Genomic DNA, 19,283 nt, shown 5'->3' with positions numbered 1-19,283 from the left:
GCGTCTTGTTTTCGCCCGGCGCGATGGTGAAGTAGTACGTTGGCTGCGCCAATCCGCTCCATCGTCATAGATTAGCGTATGAGCCACAGCGTTCATAGCCGTGGCACACTGCACGGCATCGTCAGGATCGTGACGTCAGGATCCTGGAAGATGTGCTTAAACGAGCGTCCGTCCCATAGCGAGTATAAAGGCAACTGCTGATAACAGCGCTAGCGCGATCTCTACGTCACGAGACAAAGGGGCACAGCGATTGGTGGGACGTGCCGCCGCCGAGTATCGCGACAGTATCGCGACACTTGTGAAAGAGGCATCGGCGGTGGCGAGGGGTATAACAACGGGCCATCCATCATCCGTTTTGACATCTGTGCTAAGGCACAACTGGCGGGAAACCGCCACGCACATGGAGCCGAAATTGTTCTACGCGTCGTTTTGTTGTTCTACGTGTCATTGGATGCCGTGCCGAGCACGGCACGCGCTCGTGCTCGGCACGGCATCCAGCTGCACGAGTGCAAACCGAGGGGCGCCAACGAGTCAGCTGCGGAAGAAGACGACGACGCTGGAGCCAATGCTGATGATAGCTTTTTTTCTACACGAGGACGCGAACCTGGGGAGTGCAGCCCTTAACAGCTTCGCTGTAAAAAATGCAGCTGGGCAGGCCATGTAATGCGTATACATATAGGGCAGATAACCGGTGGCAGTGAAGGGAGGCGCAGTCGGGAACGGCAGAGAATTAGGTGGTGTGATGAAATGAGGAAATTTACGGGTACAACTTGGAATCAGCTAGCGCTAGACAGGGGTAATTGGAGATTACTGGGAGAGAAATATACTGCAACAAGACGGCAAGTTGGGCCAGTTGGTTGGAATTCATCGTAAGGACCGTAACAGTGCAAACAAGACACGGACAAAAGGAAGGAAAATCGACACGGTCGATTTTCCTTCCTTTTGTCCGTGTCTTGTTTGCGCTGTTACGATCCTTACGATGAATTACTGCGAGAGGCCTTCGTCCTGCAGTTAGTGGACATAAAGATAGGCTGCTGCTGCTGATGATGATGAATGTAGCGACACACCGTATTGCTACCGCCGTAACGCGCCATGTGTAAGGTGTGTACTGTAGTCAGGCTCCTCTCTCGCGCTTCTGATGATGATGATGATTTAATGGCATCCCCTTTGAAACGGGGCAGTGACCAATAGTCATCTAGCCTGCTTGATTTAATCAGGCATGCTATACATGTTTTTTAGGTGCTAAGTACCTTATGCGCTCGGGCTGTCGGCGTCTCCTGTCGTCGTCACGGTAAAGCAAGTGGCTCGTGCTCGCGCTTGGCACGTGCTCGTTCCACTGCTCCCGCTTTCGTCGTCGTCTTCCACATCTGGCTGCGTTGCCGCTAATCAATCCAGCGTAGAATTTCACTTCTCTTCTGTCGTCGTAATGGGGAGGCCGCGTTTACGGGGTTATGAGCCATTGCTTAAGGCAGTATGAGCCCATTAGCGGTGCATCACTGCATGCTTCTCACTTCCCCAGGTTTCACGCTAGTGGAGCTGCATTTCGCTCAATGGGTCATTTGACACTTACGCATAAATTTTCTTTATTCCCCATTCTTGTTAGAGATCATTCTTCTTCCTCACTCAAACATAAAGGTCAACGGATTCTTTGCTCGTACCATTGTCTGGTAGCATAAGATATTGTAGCAGTATTTTCTAATTGTTTGTTGCCACGTTCAATTCCTCTCCTTGTGTCTTGCACTGACCTGTGCTATGTAGCATTTGACTTTTCTTAATGTTTTTGTCTAGCATTTTTGTATACATCATCCTAATCTTTTTTCCCCTTTGAAAATCTACTGTGTACCACTACCTCTAAGATCCGTTTGCGCCATCTAGCGGCGGCGCCGCTAAGTCCGGCCTGCGAGATTGAAACGGTGGCGCGCCTTTGCGTATGAGCCGTGTACTGCAGCCGGACTTCTCTCAAGCACTCCCCTCTAGACACGCTTCGCCATCTATACGGCGCACCCGCGAAGTCCGTGTGTAGCGTCTATTGACCCTTTTCGCGGCGATCCCGTGGGCGCTGCCATGTTTGATCACGTGTTGACGCGTCCATTGCTTGCCTCAGCTGCCTTCGTTGACTTCGTTGCCTCCGTGTTTACGATGGGCGTACATGACGCCCGGAGCGGCTCAGGAAACCTCTGTTACGGAAGATATCGCAGACGCTGACTGGGTGGTCGACACGAAGCTTTGGCGACAGCTTCAGAGGACATGTAAAAGCGCTTTCGAAGCCCATTAAGCTTTGCCCAAACGGCGCGAGCAGCGTATATGGTGCTAGTTCTAAAAACGAGGCTAAAAATGTATCCCAAGCTATCCAAGCTTTCCGACTATGAATTGAATCAGGATCAGTGTGTTTTGCTCTTCGTTCTTTATTTGGCAAATATATTGAAACAGTTGTTTGTCACGTTTCTTAGTCAGTGAAGTTCGTCGGTGCGGTGACTACCTGATAATTTTTTGCCTAATCGCTCGCAAAAGTGTGCTCAGCTGCAATATATTTAGTCTTGCTGCACACAATGCTTAGGAACGCAGCTGTTCTGTACTTTGTAATAGCTTGCAGCAAATATGTATTATCGCTAGTAACTCGCTTACTCCTGTGGACCGTCACGAAACATTCAGCTTCGACCATTCGTGTGCTGTCAGTGTAGTCGCGGTCACCCATGCTTTGGCGCACTGATTCAAGTGTGCGCCCATTCACATATTCTTAATACGTTGGGGATAAAGTGTGCGTAAGCTTGCGTGCGAGTTGGGGTCGACGTGGGTAGATAACGTGCGCGAAACTTACTATGTCAGGAAGCGGCGCTGCTCCCTTTGTGATTGTTTAACGAGCGGTGCTCACTGTTGCCGGCGTTGAAGTCTTTTCTCTGGAGGTTAGCGATACAACGCTGACGGATAAGTGATTTTTTTTATCCACAAGGAAAGTCGTACATCGAGGAGGGCCGGCAACAGAGGCTGTCTGTATGTAGCAACGTCCGTGAACTTAATTGGTCACACGTACTCATTCGATTACTTAATATGCCAGTCACTATTTCTGCAGCCAACTACTGCACACGTTTTCAATCACCGCTCCACATTTTGCAGCATGAATTGAGCACAGTGCGTGATCGAGCCCAGTTGCATTTCCGACAGCTGATCGCACAGAAACAGGGCAGAAGCGGTAATGGTTTCGTATTCGTGCGCTTTCGCTGAGACAACGTATGGCGCGCCGCCGAAAGCGCCATCTCGTTTCTCGTGAACAAGTTGCTCCGCGAAAAGGGTCAATAGATACGTGGCACGCCGGCGCGTGCGAACACTGAGAATTATGGTACATTCGACCGGTTCGGCAGTGAGTGTGAGTGCAGGTGAGTGCGATTGAGTACCAGTGAGTGTGAGTGCAAGTGAGTGCGAGTGCGAGTGAGTGCCTGTGAGTGTGAGTGAATATGAGTGCGAGTGAGTGTCTGTGAGTGTGAGTGGAAGTGAGTACGAGTGCGAGTGAGCGCCAGTGAGTGTGAGTGGAAGTGAGTGCGAGTGAGTTCTGTGAGTGTGAGTGGAGGTGAGTGTGAACTTGAGTGAGTGCGGGGCCTGGAAAAAATTATGGTGAGTGAGTGCTCTCCCACACTGCCGACCTATGCCGGTTCCTGCCGCGCTTCAACTCGGTTTGCAGCGATGCGAACCCTCCCGAGGTTGGAACCAAAGCAAGCAGGCCCCAGCCGAACGTGCTAGCTGCTCTCAGAGCAATCGGAGCAGCCACGAGATCGAATTTTTGTGGGATTTTGGCCGCGCTCCCACGTATCAGGTGGCAGCTCCTCCTAGCTGGAGTGCGAGGCTCTCAATGAACCAGGCGAATATCCTCCGAGCGCTCGAGTTCGACCAGCCGAATGTAAACGGTACGGTGAGAACGCTGTAGAGCGCTCCAAATTTACCAGTGGATTGCATCATTAATCCCTCTCTCCTCGCAGGGATTTGTGCTACAGCACGATAAAGTGTCGGGCTGCTGTGCTTGAAGAGTCTGAGTGACGCGGGCTCAAGTCCGCCCGGCACTCAATAAATTTTATGGGTTTTCTCTCTTAATTGAAGAGTGCCGTGAAAGAGGTTAGACAAATATATACCGGCAGAGCAAAAAGTGCGTAAGGTATTCAAAGAATGCTAATCGCATTCAAATGTTATAAAATACTTTGCGGGGCTGTTGAAACTGCGCAGGACTCACACTGAAGGACACAGCGAGGGTAGGCATTCCCGCAGCGAAGGCGAACGGGCCGTCGTCTGAATGGCCGGTCACAGGCAGCGCCCTGCAGGCAAACAGGCCGGTAAATTAGTCGGTCCCGGTAGGGGCGCAAACTGCCTTGATATCCTCGGCGTCTTGTTGTTTAGTTTTCCTCCATCCTGGGGCGCTATAACGTAAAATGATTCCAAACTGTTTTGATTTCAAACTCCTGACGTCAAATTTACGTAACCACCGAGGCAAGCATCGGGCGGTGACCCGCAGCGTTGTCTGAACAACCCAATCAAACACTCTCCTCGTTTATAGGAGGTCACCTTTGTTCGCTTTCAAAACCAATAACATTGTCAATACTCAGCGGTTTTTCTTATCTAATTGGATGACAAGAGGCGAGGAGCACGCTCTAGTGGAGAGGGTTTCGATGGGGCCGAGCCAGCACAGTGAAAATAGATAACCACATGAAGAGGGTGGTGCCGGCTTCTCCGATTGGTCCGCTTCGCCTTACTTAGCTTGCGGTGGCTGATCGAAAATCGCGGCGGCGTGCAACGGAAGGATAAGAATGCCGCTAAAACGGATCCTCAGCAAGGAAGACGTATGCATGCTGAAAGGGCTCGGTAACGTTTTGCTGTCACGCAAAAGGTTTATCATGCGCAACTAAATACATGCTCACCGGCAGGTGCGAGTAGCGCGGGCCTGAGCGATCGGCGGGCAGCCATCTTCTATTCATTTCGGAACGGGGCAGTCTGTGGCTATTCAGAAAATTTTTCAGTTTTGTTCGGCATATTAATGCATTTTTTTTCGCGTGCACCTCACTTGGACGTGGTTAGTTTTCCCGGTTTTGTGAGGTCGCGCGACAGACAGGCGAAGTGGGCGTAGCCAGAAAACATTGGACCAATAGCAGAGGGATAATGGTGCAAAGGCGTCGAATCAGGAATGATTATTTTGCTTTTATGCGGTTGAATCATACATAATCAGTGTGTACATGTTATATCAGATGGGGAGCTATCGCGGTTTTCGTGATGTCGCGTGAGAGACAGGCGAAGTTGGGAGTGGCCCGAAAATGTTTTGACCAATCGTGGAGGCTGATTGTAGAAATTGGAATCAAAACAGTTTGGAATCATTTTACGTTATAGCGCCCCAGGGTCGGTATTTTGTGGCGATGTATTTTCGGTGCTAATGCCTTTTCGCTCTTATCGCGCTTTGTCAGTGGCCAGAGTGACGGTCCGCTCGCGTTATCAACGGGATCAGCCAGCTGTGAGCGGTGGATGATAAGACTAGTATAGAATAAGTCATAAGGCATCGCTACAAAATACCGGCCCGGAACTCGCTCTCGGGCAAGTCGGTTCATACCAAAGCAATATACCGGATGCGCTCAAATAAGGAAAGTCAGAGGGGGCCCCGACTATTTTGATTTTCAACACAATTTTTATTTGACATAGCCAAATCCCTTCACACATCGAACCGAGCATAGGTGGTCCAAATTATTCCGGAGTCCCCCACTACGGCGTGCCTCATAATCAAATCGGGGTTTTGGCACATAAAACCCCATAATTAAATTTTAAATATATTTATCCGCGCACGCCTTTGTTTCAGCATCAGAAGATCTTAACCGACACAAGGTGGAACATGGTGCTTAGGCGATTGCATGATGTTCCGACTCGAGTGCGAAAAATTAAAATTTTCTGCGCTTTCGCACTTTTTATGCCTTATTTACACAAAGCGTTGTTAATAGAAATAAAACAAATTTAGTTGTTCGCACTACCCCATAGTACAGACAAAAAATGCCAAACTTCGCTTTTGAACAACAGGTTAGATACGTTGACCTTTCTGGGCAATTTTTTAATGTATCTTGTTTTTAACAGCGAGTTTCCCTCTGCGTTCTTTCGGTGGGTACTTGCCACGTGCTAAACGCGCATAAAAGTGTATTTAGTCTCTCATATGCACCTTTGCTTTTAAGTTTGGTGGGGAACGTTGAAAAATTCTTAAGTGTCAAAAAGGTATGACAGTTTTCGTGCGGAAATAATGATAATAAATAAATAAATAAATAAATAAATCATTTATCTATCGTGCTCAGGAACAACCATGAGGTCTAAGTGCTGGCGCACGCATACATTTAGAACAACAAGAAAAAAAAAGTACAGCAGGGGAATATCAGTTAAAAAATGAATAAAAAACAATGAATAAAAAATAACAATCGTGAAAAGAAGAATGTACTATCAGCGCCAAATGAAACTTGAACAGGGGAGCGCGTGGTGCAAGTATAAGTGAAGGTATATACAGTGCGCGCCGTCCAGTCATCACCATTGACAGGCGCGCACATCCGTTTTGGGCGCTGCGCGATCCCCCTAGAGTGAAATATTTTCGCTTCTGTTCGGGTTCTTATATTTGAAAGGGAGAAAATAAAACTAAAAGAAAACAGAAACTAAAATATTGCAGTTCATGGCGAGTATTGTCGCACGGTTCGCCGAAACCACAAGTGCTATCGGCGCCAATGAAACGCGAACAGCGGCGAGCATGGCGCAGTTTGCACTGTCATCATTAGAGATACATTCGCTCGTGCGGTTTGCCGCTTGTGCGCCCCATTCATTCTTTCGATCGGCAAACTTGCGTAGCGCGGTATCGTTGGCAGCCGCGACGGTGGCCGGCGTGGGCGTGCCGAGCGCAGTGCGGCCAAACCGGATGTGTGCGCCTGTCAAAGGGGGTGACTGGACGGCGCGCACTATATAATCACTTATGCTTCGGCCACGCGCTCCGCTGTTCAAGTTTCATTTGACGCTGATAGTACATACAACAAGGCGCAAAATGCATACAAAAGAAAAAGGCGGAGAAGGCAAGTTGAACAATATGTGAAACTAAGACAGAAGAACGGAAAGCTCATAACAGAACAATGACAGGGAAATAATAATAATAATAATAATAATAATAATAATAATAATAATAATAATAATAATAATAATAATAATAATAATAATAATAATAAATCAATCAATCAATCAATCATTTATTTATTTATCGTGCCCAAGAACAACCGTGAGGTCTGGGTGCTGGCGCACGTATACATAGAAAAAGAAATACAGCAGGGGAGTATCAGTGAAAAAAAAACAATGAATAAAAAATTACAATCTTGAAAAGAAAAGTGTACATACATGTAACAGAAGGCGCAAAATGCATACATAATAAAATGGAGAAGGGAAATTGAACAATATGGTTAAACTAAGACACAACAACGGAAAGCTGAGAGCAGAACAAAGACAGAGAGTTGTGAAAAATATCAAGGTCATGAAAGTGGGCGTTATAAAGACTCTGTATTCTATGGACGGTTGAGTGTTGGTGGTGACAGGCAGCAACATGGAAAGGTCTGTGTTCTTCGGTGATCTTGCGCGGAATACGAAACTTGATACAACTGAGGAGTTCAGGGCACATGAGGATACCGTGAAGGAGCTTGAAAAGGAAAAGCAGGTCAGCGCGATTACGTCGGCAGCGAAGTAAGGGCAATGGCAATAATCCAACAGTGCTAGAGCAGGGCGCAGAGTCCATGTTAGCAAAGCGGTGATGATATATGCTTGGAAACTTTTTCTGGACCCGATCTATCGAAGTAAGGGCAATGGCAATAATCCAACAGTGCTAGAGCAGGGCCCAGAGTCCTTGTTTGCAAAGCGGTGATGATATATGCTTAGAAACTTTTTCTGGACCCGATCTATAATGTAAATAATAATAATAATGTAATAATAATAATGTAATAATAATAATAAAAATAATAATAATTTATCTATCGTGCCCAGGAACAACCATGAGGTCTAAGTGCTGGCGCACGTATACATAGAACAAGAAATACAGCAGGGGAATATCAGTAAAAAAAAGAACAACGAATGAAAAATAGCTGTATTGAAAAGAAAAGTGTACATGCATGTAACTGTAGGCGCAAAATGCATACATAATAAAAAGGAGGAGAAGGGAAGTTGAGGAATATGTAAAACTAAGACACAACAACGGAAAGCTCAGAGCAGAACAAAGACAGAGAGTTGTGAAAAATATCAAGGTCATGAAAGGGGGCGTTATAAAGACTGTATATTCTGTGGACAGTTGAGTGTTGGTGGTGACAGGCAGCAACATGGAAAGGTCTGTGTTCTTCGGTGATCTTGCGCGGAATACGAAACTTCATACAACTGAGGAGTTCAGGGCACATGAGGATACCGTGAAGGAGCTTGAAAAGGAAAAGCAGGTCAGCGCGATTACGTCGGCAGCGAAGTAAGGGCAATGGCAATAATCCAACAGTGCTAGAGCAGGGCGCAGAGTCCGTGTTAGCAAAGCGGTGATGATATATGCTTGGAAACTTTTTCTGGACCCGATCTATACTGTCACTGCTGGATCTAGAGATGCCGTTCCAGACGACCGACGCGTATTCGAGTTGAGGAAGACAGATTGTTGTGCACAACTTACGGAATGGTGTAGCAGAATTGAATTCTCTCGATAGTCTACGAACAGAGCCAAGAGTGCGCATACTCCGCATTGCACCGCGTTTAGTGTGAGCTGAAAAGCGTAAGGTTGTATCAAAAAGTACACTGAGATCATTGATCTCAGGGACCCAACACCATGGTACTGAATCTACCGAATAAGAAAAAAAATGTGGTTGATCCCTCTTATATAGGAATCGGTATAGAACACGAAAGTGAAACGTGTCTTCACAGAAGTAGTGTAATGTTTATTGCACATTGATATATAATGTCTATGGTGTTTTGTGGCTAAAGCGCCCTTAGGCGTTGATGCACCCACGCTGACGCCTGGTGGCACGTCTCCTCCATCACGACTACCAACGTCGATGACCATGAGCAACCGTCGTGCATATGGAAGCTGCACTACGCTGCACACGCTAGCACAACGCGAAAGACGAAGCACGTAACTGACACTAATACAACGCGCAAGACAAAGCACGTAACTGAATCGTCACCGAGTCAAATCAGCGCGTACAGCGCGTCGTAATTGCAGCCTCCGCGATCAACTTCAGAAACATTTTCAGAGCTAATTGCGGAGGCCACGCTCCGCTGTGCTGAGTACGGTGAACGCCACCTAGGTGGCGTTGGTAGTGCTTCTTGATGCCAGCGTCCCTTCGAATGCTGGCATCGAGGCGTCTTAGTGCTGAGACCACCGAAGCGTTCACTGTCGGTGCGCGTTAGTGTCATAATGCAGTACTTCTCTTTTCTGCTCGTAGGCGGCGGCACCGCCCCGAGCAAGAGCGCGGGTACACGGAGGAGTGTTAGATATATAAGGCGCGTCTGTGTAGCTCTCTGCAAATGCGTTTGTGGCGCAATGGGTTAAACGCTCGGCGATCTATCGTCGCGGACCGAGAGGTCGTGGGTTCGATTTCCAAATTTTGCATGTTTGTGGAACTTTTTCTTCTGGTTTCTTTCTTTGTATTATGTTCGTGTACATTGTAAGCTGACGTATTTCCGTGACGGAAATACGTCAGTGAAGTCTTGGTGGACCCCGGCATAAAACACTTTCGTGTTAAAAGAAATGCTTGCTGTGTTGCCGGTGAAAGTCATGACTTTGGTCTTAACAGCATTCAAGGTTAGGTTATTATCTGTGCACCACTTAGAAAAAGAAAGCTGGTCAGACTGCAGGATGCGACAGTCATCAACAGTGTGAATTGCCTTAAACATCTTTATGTCATCGGCATATAGAAGGAATGAAGAATGCCGAATGGCAGAAAGAACGTCATTAATAACAATTTTTAAAAGAGGAGCGGTCCCAATACTAATCCCTGAGGGACGCTGCTAGTTGCCACGCAAGAAGACGTTTGACCATTGACGTTAACATAACATGATCTATCAATAAGATAACTCCGCAAGAGATTTACAATTAACGATTCAACACCAAAGTGTGTAAGCTTGATCAGAAGTAGTGAGTGGCTGACCACATCAAAAACTTTGCTGAGGTCACAATAAATGGTGTGTGTGTGTAAAAACTTTTTATTGACAAAAGTCCTGAGGCTGCCAATAATAATAATAATAATAATAATAATAATAATAATAATAATAATAATAATAATAATAATAATAATAATAATAATAATAATAATAATAATAATAATAAGCGATCTCCGATTTCGCTCAAATTTTCCAGTCTTATCTCCTGTCATTGGTTATAAGCAAAAATGCGCGGCATTATCTCGTTTCGGGTGCAAACGAAAGCAGTGAATAGTGATACGTATAGGCGGCGGAGCATGGCGCCTTGCGGATTCTCTTTCAGAACGCCGCGCCGCACAAGCATCAGGTTTGATAATGGCTTCCGTTTGTTCCATGAAATAAGAAACAACCTGCAGCGCTACAGAAGGAACACAGGTATTCTTAAATAAGAAATACGAAGGCGTGACCAGCTCTGATTACGGCGCAGCTTAGTAATTATGGCGTTCTCTTGCTGAACACAATGTCTCAAGTTTAACTGCCTGCCGCGGTGGGCGTATTACAAGGGAGACGAACGCAAAGTCGCTTCAGCACTCAGGGTTAAATAAATGTAAAGCAGGGAAGGTAGTAGAATATAATACAGGGCGTTCCACTGCGGCGTTTCTCATAGTCCCCGTGTTATGCATTAAGACGATAAAAGTGTTCTGTCAACCAAACAATCAGCCTTAAATATTAAGTAAGTCATTCTTTTTGCAAAATTGTATGTTCTGTTCGATTCGTGTGCGCCTTAGCATAGTGCAAATGAAATGAAGCTTATGTATACAGCACGAAAAGGGAGTGGCTGGTATAGTTGGGGAGATCCTGAAAATGCACCAAATGTTTTGTGCTGCGTCTCGTGTACAGCGTCGTGACATGGCACTGCGTCATGGTTTGGGGTGGCTTCTTCTTGACGCATTAAGAAGCAACTTGCAGTGGTGCAAGAATAACAATATAATAGGAATTTTTAAAGGTAAAGATGGGGCTAAAAGTCGTCGCAAAGCTTGATAACGTGTAAGAACTGCGGCTGACCCAAAACGCATGGAATCCGTGTTGCAATGGTAACACACGACGCGCTATGACGCTAGATAAAAAAGAAGAGTCTCAAAGTATATTTACTGTTAATTTCTGCGGTGTTGTTCTGTAACTACAGTAAAAAAAAAAAAAAAAGCCAGAGAAGCTATCTTGCAAGATCAAGAGAGTCGTCGTGCAGCTATAAATAGGCTCTTCCTGATATATCTTCCTCAGCACATGCGAACATGGTTATACAGTCGAAGCCGGATATATCGAATCTGAAGGGGAGATCACAAGGAAGTTCGATATATAGGTAATACAATATAACATACACATTTTATTAGACAAAACTTTTCAATAGGATTTTACTGCTGTTCATATTATACACAATAATTCATTATATGTGGATTTGATATATCCGGGGTTGACTGTATTAGTACATATCAAAAAGCATCGTTGAATGAAACCTCCCGATTTAAAGGAAGCTAACGTTCGGATGGGGTGGGGTGTCAGTCCTCAAAATTTCGGCTCCACGCGAATTTGTTTCAGCGCAACGATGCAATAAAACGTGCATTTTATCGGCCTCTGGACACGACAAGACAGCATCTAAGGCCTCTTAACGCAACAAACCACTAAGCACAAATTGCGATTACAGGCCACCTAGGTCGTACTGGTGGATTTAATTGTAGAAGTTCTGGCAGACTGACAAGTGCGTTTTTCGTTCGCATTGAATCTGATAAACTTGCATCGCGTAGAGAAACAAAGAAATATGGGTGCAACGTCTTAAATGAGCGCTTACATAATATTTCGCACATTTTTTTGGCATGAAATGAAGGTCCTATAGACATCTAAACCTTAGAAAAATACTGGCAACCTTCAAAGTACCTTACATAATTTAATATAGATTTTCTACACTCAGTTTCGGCTTCGTTTCCAAGGAGCTGATTGTATCGTGACTTCATGACGCAGAAGGTGGTCACGTGGCAGCAGGATATCGCGACGTTTTGACGCGCGCTCCTCTGTAGTCTGCTATGCTGCTTTAGTCGGGCCTCTCAACGAGCATTGCTTTCGCGTGATTTTGCATTCCGAGCCTATTATCTAGGCCGTGGTCGGTTCTCTGCGCTATAAACCAGTTTGCACTTTTAAGAGTGATTTCTTTTATAACTCACTAGGGGTGTAACAGTAGCGCAACCAGGATCTCTGCCAGGGGGGGGGGTTGACAGTTTGCCAATACCATCTAAACAGCACTAATTTCAATTTCTTCACGGGAAATTGTCAAAAAATGCGCTTTTTACGAGTGTGCAGACGATTGCGCGTCCTTACATCTTAGTTACAGTACTCAAATGCGCAAGGAAAGAAAAGGGGTTAAACAAAAGAGGGGTTAGGTCGGCCTTGGGGGGGGGGGGGGGGGGGTTACAACCCCCCCCCCCCCCCCCCCCCGTCGGTGTGCCACTGGGGTGTAAGGATGTGAGTGATAGATCGATTTGCACCCTTAAGGAAATCGGTTTGCAGTGTGAGACTGTTCGCACGGTGAAAAAACTTACATTGCTTCCCCGTTGATGTCTTTCAGGGTGTGAGGTCGCGACTGCCAGGTAGACTTCAGCGTTTTCTCCCGTCCATCTGGATGCACCTGGTTGAGAAATGCAGCCATCCGTTTACCTTCATTACAATTCCGCGCGGAAGGCGACGTGGCTTCGTATTTCAATTGTACTGGCTTCGGGTAAAAGCGCATAACCTAGACAGCAGGGGCTACTTTCGATTTTGTAGTATTGTGTTGCCTATTTCGCGGTAAACATCCAAAGAACAAGGCCTATACCATAGTTGACATGTAGCACGTGATCTGTTATGGCGGAAACAGACTTACTAAATATCTCCAGTGGCAGGTAGCGCAATTCTGTCGCATCAGGAGGATTATTTGCACGATAACTTTTGCAGGATAAGTCGCAGTATTGCGCTAGTAAATAAAAAAAAAACATTTCACTAACCTTTTAATGCATCCTAGGGCACGTATCCCATCTGCGCAATCGATGTCAATAGTAATAAAGTCCTATCCATTTAGCAGAAAATATGTGCATGACACCAATTTCGAGAAGTACCCCCTCAAAACCTGTGGCGAAATGCATTGATGTTCCAGTTAACAATTATTAACACTCGATTGTTTTTTTTTCGGAGCTGTTCACTTCTGTTACTTTTCAATAACCAGAAATCTCCAATAGTCAACGAGCGCAGCACATGCATGCAGGAACGTGATTCCGTGGTATAGCGGTGCAGCGAGTTGCCCCTTGTCTATTCTTCTTGTTTATGCTTCTATGGTACAGTATAAAGTTTATTATAATTTTTCTCTTCTTTCTTATTTTTTCTCCTTTCTTTTTCTTTTTTTACCCGCTGTGGTTGCTTAGTGGCTATGGTGCTGGGCTGATAAGCACGAGGTCGCGGGATCAAACCCCGGCCACGGCGGCTGCATTTCGATGGGGGTGAAATGCGAAAACACCCGTGTACTTAGATTTAGCTGAACGTTAAAGAACCCCAGGTGGTCCAAATTATTCCGCAGTCGACCCCCCCACTACGGCGTGCCTCATAATCAGATCGTGGTTTTGGCACGTAAAACCTCAGAATTTAATAAGATGTGTAAATAAATGCTGCAAAAAATTTCGAGGACACTTAAGCTTTGCCTTTAAGGGTGGAACGCGATAGCATTCAAGGTGGTGGTGGTTACAACATCTTTATTGAAAATCAAGATTCCTGACTCTGGCAGGCTTCCTGGCAACTGCAGCTTTCTTTTAGGGGCGAAGCTCCTTAAAGCGGCACCCGTTCGTCCCTCGTCGTAGTAGTAGTGTGTAACCAGTCTGAGAAAAATGAGAAAAAAAATTCCGAAGTTGTGTCCGTAGCGCGGAATCGAACCAGGGACCCCTCGCTTCCGAGCGCGCGGCGTTAGCTCACTACGCCACGAAGCACACATAGATACAAGCACCACGATGGCAATAAATACCCAACATTAACGAAAGGCCGCGTTTCTAGCACGTTTCTAACGCGTTTGTGCTAGCGCGTTACGGCCCGTGTAAGAAGCTGGTGTAAGACGCTGTGGCCTCTCCGCCTTACCTTCAACGCGTTTCGAACGCGCTGCCCAAGGCGGTGGCAAGTCAAGTTCAAGTCGAGGAGCGTTTATGAATACGGGGGGTATACTCTCTCAGCAGTCATGTGATGGCGTCGGCAAACGCGATGCACGTTCCGGCATGTGTAAATGGCTGCGTAAGACGCTGTGGCCGCTCCCCCTTACTAGAGAGTACTGCACGTCTCTAACGCGTTTGTGCTAGCGTCCCCTTAAGCGGGAGATCCGATGATTCCCTCCGGAGCTTCGCCCACTCATCATCAATCACCCCGTGGATATACTGTGATTTTTTTTCTCCAACCGGCCGTCGCGCGCCCGTAGAGTTACTGTATAGGCTCCCTTTTAAGGGAGCCTATATACAATAACTCTAGGCTCCCGAGGAGGTGAGCGCCATCTGGATGGTGTTTTTTCAAGGAACCAGCCGGGGCGCGCCGCTGTATGTATAGTATAAATGCTGGAAAAGGAGTTGGTATTTGAGTTTTCGCCGTAAGAGAATTACGTTTTCTCGTATACTCAAAATTACAATCCGACGCTATCACGTCTGTAGGTTGTGGTTAAGTTGTACTTTACGACTTTTCTGATGCATTTTACTTTGAGAAATTCAGTTAGTTCACTAACGCATCTGCGCCACGCAGAAGGCCTGGGTGGTCAGGGTGGTTCGGGATGAATCTCTGGGTCGCGGATGCCGACGCTCACGCCAACGCCGACACCGACGCCGGATTTTCTGCGACACTGGGCCTTTAACGCTATCGCGTTAGAAGACGCGGCAAAACGCTGGGGCTGATAAATGTCAAATTTCATGTGAGAAAACAAAAAGCCTATAGGTGCCTGCCAATATCTAAAGGAAATATTTGGTATGCAGCACACGTGCGTAAGGAGGCTACTTTTTTTTCCCCTATACGCCGCGAAATCAATTTTATGGACATATCTTGTGAGCGCGGTTGCTCTCTCTCTCTGATTGTATCCACTGCTTGTAAGTCGCCATTCGTAACTCATCTGCTGTAGATCGAGAACGCAGGACCTGAGAGCTGAATATACAGGGTGTTTCAGCGAACACCTTCAAACATTCTTAAAGGTTGCCTGTGGCAGATTGCACAATTCTAGTTCATGAACTGGTCTACTCGAAGAGGCGGATATTACTTGCACAGCAAATTGAAATGCGTAATCGAATAATTAACAGAAATTTACTAATTAAGGTTTTAACTAATTACTTGATGGCCCATATTGCAATTTACAAATTGTAGCCGTGGAGTTCGCAAGGCGGATCCACTTGGAATGAATTCTTGGGATGACACCAGCTTCGAGATATTAATTCCCGAACTTTGCGGAGAAATGCATTGGCGTTCCAGTTAGGGTTCTTAACAAAACGTCGCTTTTTGCATTGAAGCACAAAATTAACTGGAACGCCAATGCATTTCTCCGCAAAGTTAGGAAAATAATATCTCGAAACTGGTGTCATCCCGAGAATTCGTTCCAAGTGGATCCGCCTTGCGAACTCCACGGCTACAATTTGTAAATTGCAATCAGGGCCATCAGGTAATTAGTTAAAAAATTGATTAGTGAATTTATGTTAATAAGTCGATTATGCATTTCAATTTCTTGCGCAAGTAATGTCCGCCTCTTCGAGTAGAACAGCTCATTAACTAGAATTGGGCTATCTGCCGCAGGCAACCTTAGATAAATTTTAAAAGTGTTCACTGAAACACCCTGTATACGTTTATTGAGTTACTTATGGTTACATATTCCTGAGCAAACTGCCCGTGCGAAGCGGGATTTTCGCGGGGAAAGAGGGCCGTTATGTACGTAAAATATAACTCTTTGTTTACATTAGATATACTTGGCGAGAGCGGTGTCCTGGGAAACGTGACTTGAGTTGACGGCAGGAGCAGGAGAATATATTTCGCAGCCACGTTCCGAGATAAACACTGAAAAGACTTGGGGTATATTTCATTTCACATACATTCACGGTGCTGGAACGCGTACAGCTGCTCAATGATTGAACTGCGCCGTACAGGGAGCGCGTGGCTGCCGGAACTTTTTTGCGCCACCGGTGGGCGCTGGGGACACCGAGTTGGTGTATTTTTGTATCACATGAAAGCGCGAGTGTTTTTGGTGCATTCCGACTGCGCTCGGCACCCTCAGCGATCACTGAGCGCTCACCAGTGGCGCAAGAAGCGCCGGCTTCTGTGCGGTCCGTGCATCGCGTTTCTGTCGCTGAGCGCTGTACACGCCGCTTATGTGTGGGTATTTCGGCTTTCCGACACTCACCAGGTTTGCTACTTCTCTCAGCGATGAAGACAGGCCCGGAGATGCGTGTGGTTCGAACAGACTTCCTAGAACGAAATCATTGCGCAGTTTTTTTTTCCTTTTTTTGTTATTATTATTGCAGCAGAAAAGTGGAGCAGAACGTGCAATCATGCGACAGCAGGAGAGTATACAAAGGCCGCTAAGCCTCGGTGCGCGTCAGTACTTTTTTTCTTGCGTCGCATCGCACCCTGCGATTACTTCAAGGTTGCACTCAAGTTGCAGTCACTGGCTGCAACATGTTATTTGTACAGCCGCCACAACAGCTGAGCTGGCTTTTTTATGTGAATTATCGCCCTCAAGAAGCGCGTGATATGGTCACCTCCGCCTATGAGCAGCGTCGCAAACTATTAAAAACGGAAATGGAAGTCGAGGCTTTCAAAACTGCTTGCGCCTGAGAAATTGCACTGGAGAGAAAGCTAGTTTTGTTTTTCTTTGCGAAAAGTAGTAAACGAAGGATATAACGTACGCATTCTTGCGAGACTATAAAGACTGCTGCACTGTAACAACACCACGATTCTCTCGTCATGTCTTACTTACTTCGATCAAACTGCCATCAAACTGTCTTCAAGCATTAGTTGCTGTTCTTTATAGGGCGTGCTGTGTGCCCTAGTGAAAGTGCATGCCCCTAATCGGAACTCTTTGAGTGGCAAGAACTGCCGGAGCAGTGTAAAACCATTTGTCCACCACGACGGATTTACACGGGCCATAGTACCATAGCAGTAAAACACGCTGGTCACGGAATCGAATCTCGGCCGCGGCGGCTGCATTTCGATGGGGACGAAATGCAAAAACGCTCGTGTCCCGTGCCTTGGGGGCAGGATCCCCAGGTGGTCAAAATTAATCAGGAGTCCCCCACTACGGCGTGCCCCATAATGAAATCGCGGTTTTGGCGCGTAAAACCCCAGAATTCATTCATTCAATAAAACGCACTTCGCAACGCTCCCCCCCACTGCTACATCTATACAAACTATAAAAAAAGCCCGCCGGTCGGTTCTTGGAGGCAAACCCACTACCGATTAACGTTATCGTGCATATTGAGGCACATTTTTATGTCCCTATGGAAATAATGTGTTTTAGTTAATTAATTATTTCAATATTTTGGAATGGATCTTGGATTTCCGTACGCAGGGATACTGTGCAACGAAACAGCTAATCAGCTGGCTTGGGAGGAATTATTTAAGGGAGTTCAGCATCCCCGATTCTACGATGACCTCCGCAGCACCACTTCGCCTCACCCTGTGGGAATACCGAACCAGCTACGCCAAATTCACGTCTCCGCGTCCAACCTCGAGCGTGCCTCGAGCGGCCAGTCGCGCGGCAATTTTGCGTGTATTCGCGGGCTTCTTTCACGCCCGGAAAAAACACTTTTATGTAACACGCATTGATCAACATGAAGCTGTATCGGGAGTTTTTCATGTTCATCTACAATTTTCTCATTGACACTTTGCATCTAATTATAATATTTTAGAAGTTGATTAATTGATTAAGACTAATTTTGTAATTAGGCGGAATCCCAAAATAATCTGGGTACCTCCAAGCGACGGCAAACAACATTAAATTGGTTCTGTCCAGCTACGTGGCATTTCAATATTTTCAAATCTTGGTGCATGATAGTTGGGTGTCGGGACAGCCTGTATATAAGAAAGTGCACTGCTGTTGGGCTGCTAAGCACGAGGTCGCGGGATCGAATCCCGGTCACGGAGGCCGCATTTCGACGGGGACGAAGTGCGAAAACATCCGTGTAGTTAAATTTAGATGCACGTTAAAGAACCCCAGTTGCTCCAAATTATTCCAGAGTCCCCCACTACGGTGAGACTCATGATCAGGTCGTGGTTTTGGCACGTAAAACCCCCATAATTTTTATAAGAAAGTGCACTTAGTGTAGCAAGTTGGTCTTCAGGCGCTTTATTTCTTTTAAATCCTGTTTGACGAATTATGAGAGGGGGAAAGAGTGTGGCGACGGCGCCTGTGCATGTGGCGCCTGCCCTTCTGTGGTGTCACGCGCGTCGAAGGTGCCAGCGTGGCTGCCGCAGCGATTGCGGCAGATGCATTGGAGGTACAGTGACCGCGGCGGCGCTAGCGTCGGCGTAGTGTGGTGCCGTATGAGAGAAATGTATGGTTTCATAATGTATGCAGCCCATGAATGCAGTCTAAACAGCTTCGCTGGTAGTCTGTCCCCGTATGAATTAACGTTGCGGCCACACGAATTTTTACTGAAGGTGGCCCGAAACGAGGCGAGACAGGAACCTATACCTACCGCAATGTGCCTGGAATGAGCGACATAATGGTTCACATTAAAACAGAAAATTTGAGATGCCTTAATAATCGGGCAATTTGCCGGCTCTTAGAGACACGCAAAATATTGTTACAAGAAATTTCGCGTGATGTATAGGCGCTGATATCACCAGAGAAAAACATTGTGTATTATTACAACCGCAAGACGTTTTCACACTGAAACTTAATAGAGGGGAGAGCAGGACAGGCGCTGTATCTTGTAAGAATTCTTTTCATTTTCATTATTTTTGGCCATTGGATTGCACGAAGTCGCGGTCCCGATATCGCCGGGATCGGCTGTATTCGGCGGGATGAATAAGAAGTGAACAGAATCGGACCAAAGGGTCCTTATAAAATGCTGGCCCAGAATAAGAGCATCAAATGCTGAAGCAGTAGCGCTGCACTGGAT

The 19,283-nt window shown here is 46.3% G+C and overlaps 1 protein-coding gene across 1 annotated transcript in view; it reads right to left on the bottom strand.

The window, feature by feature from the left end:
* Positions 1-19,283, bottom strand: part of LOC125947380 (glutamate carboxypeptidase 2-like) — a 77,227-nt gene that overhangs the window by 39,602 nt on the left and 18,342 nt on the right. Inside the window, exons 6-8 of the mRNA XM_049672002.1 lie at positions 16,562-16,626; positions 12,729-12,814; positions 4,220-4,301 (exon numbers count right to left, since the gene is read on the bottom strand). Coding sequence (XP_049527959.1) covers positions 4,220-4,301; positions 12,729-12,814; positions 16,562-16,626 — 233 coding nt within the window. The remainder of the gene's footprint in view (positions 1-4,219; positions 4,302-12,728; positions 12,815-16,561; positions 16,627-19,283) is intronic.

Source organism: Dermacentor silvarum, chromosome 1, assembly GCF_013339745.2.
Source record: "Dermacentor silvarum isolate Dsil-2018 chromosome 1, BIME_Dsil_1.4, whole genome shotgun sequence".
Taxonomy (NCBI): domain Eukaryota; kingdom Metazoa; phylum Arthropoda; class Arachnida; order Ixodida; family Ixodidae; genus Dermacentor; species Dermacentor silvarum.
Note: the sequence above shows the minus strand (reverse complement) of the source record. Positions and strands in the feature narration are given on the sequence as shown.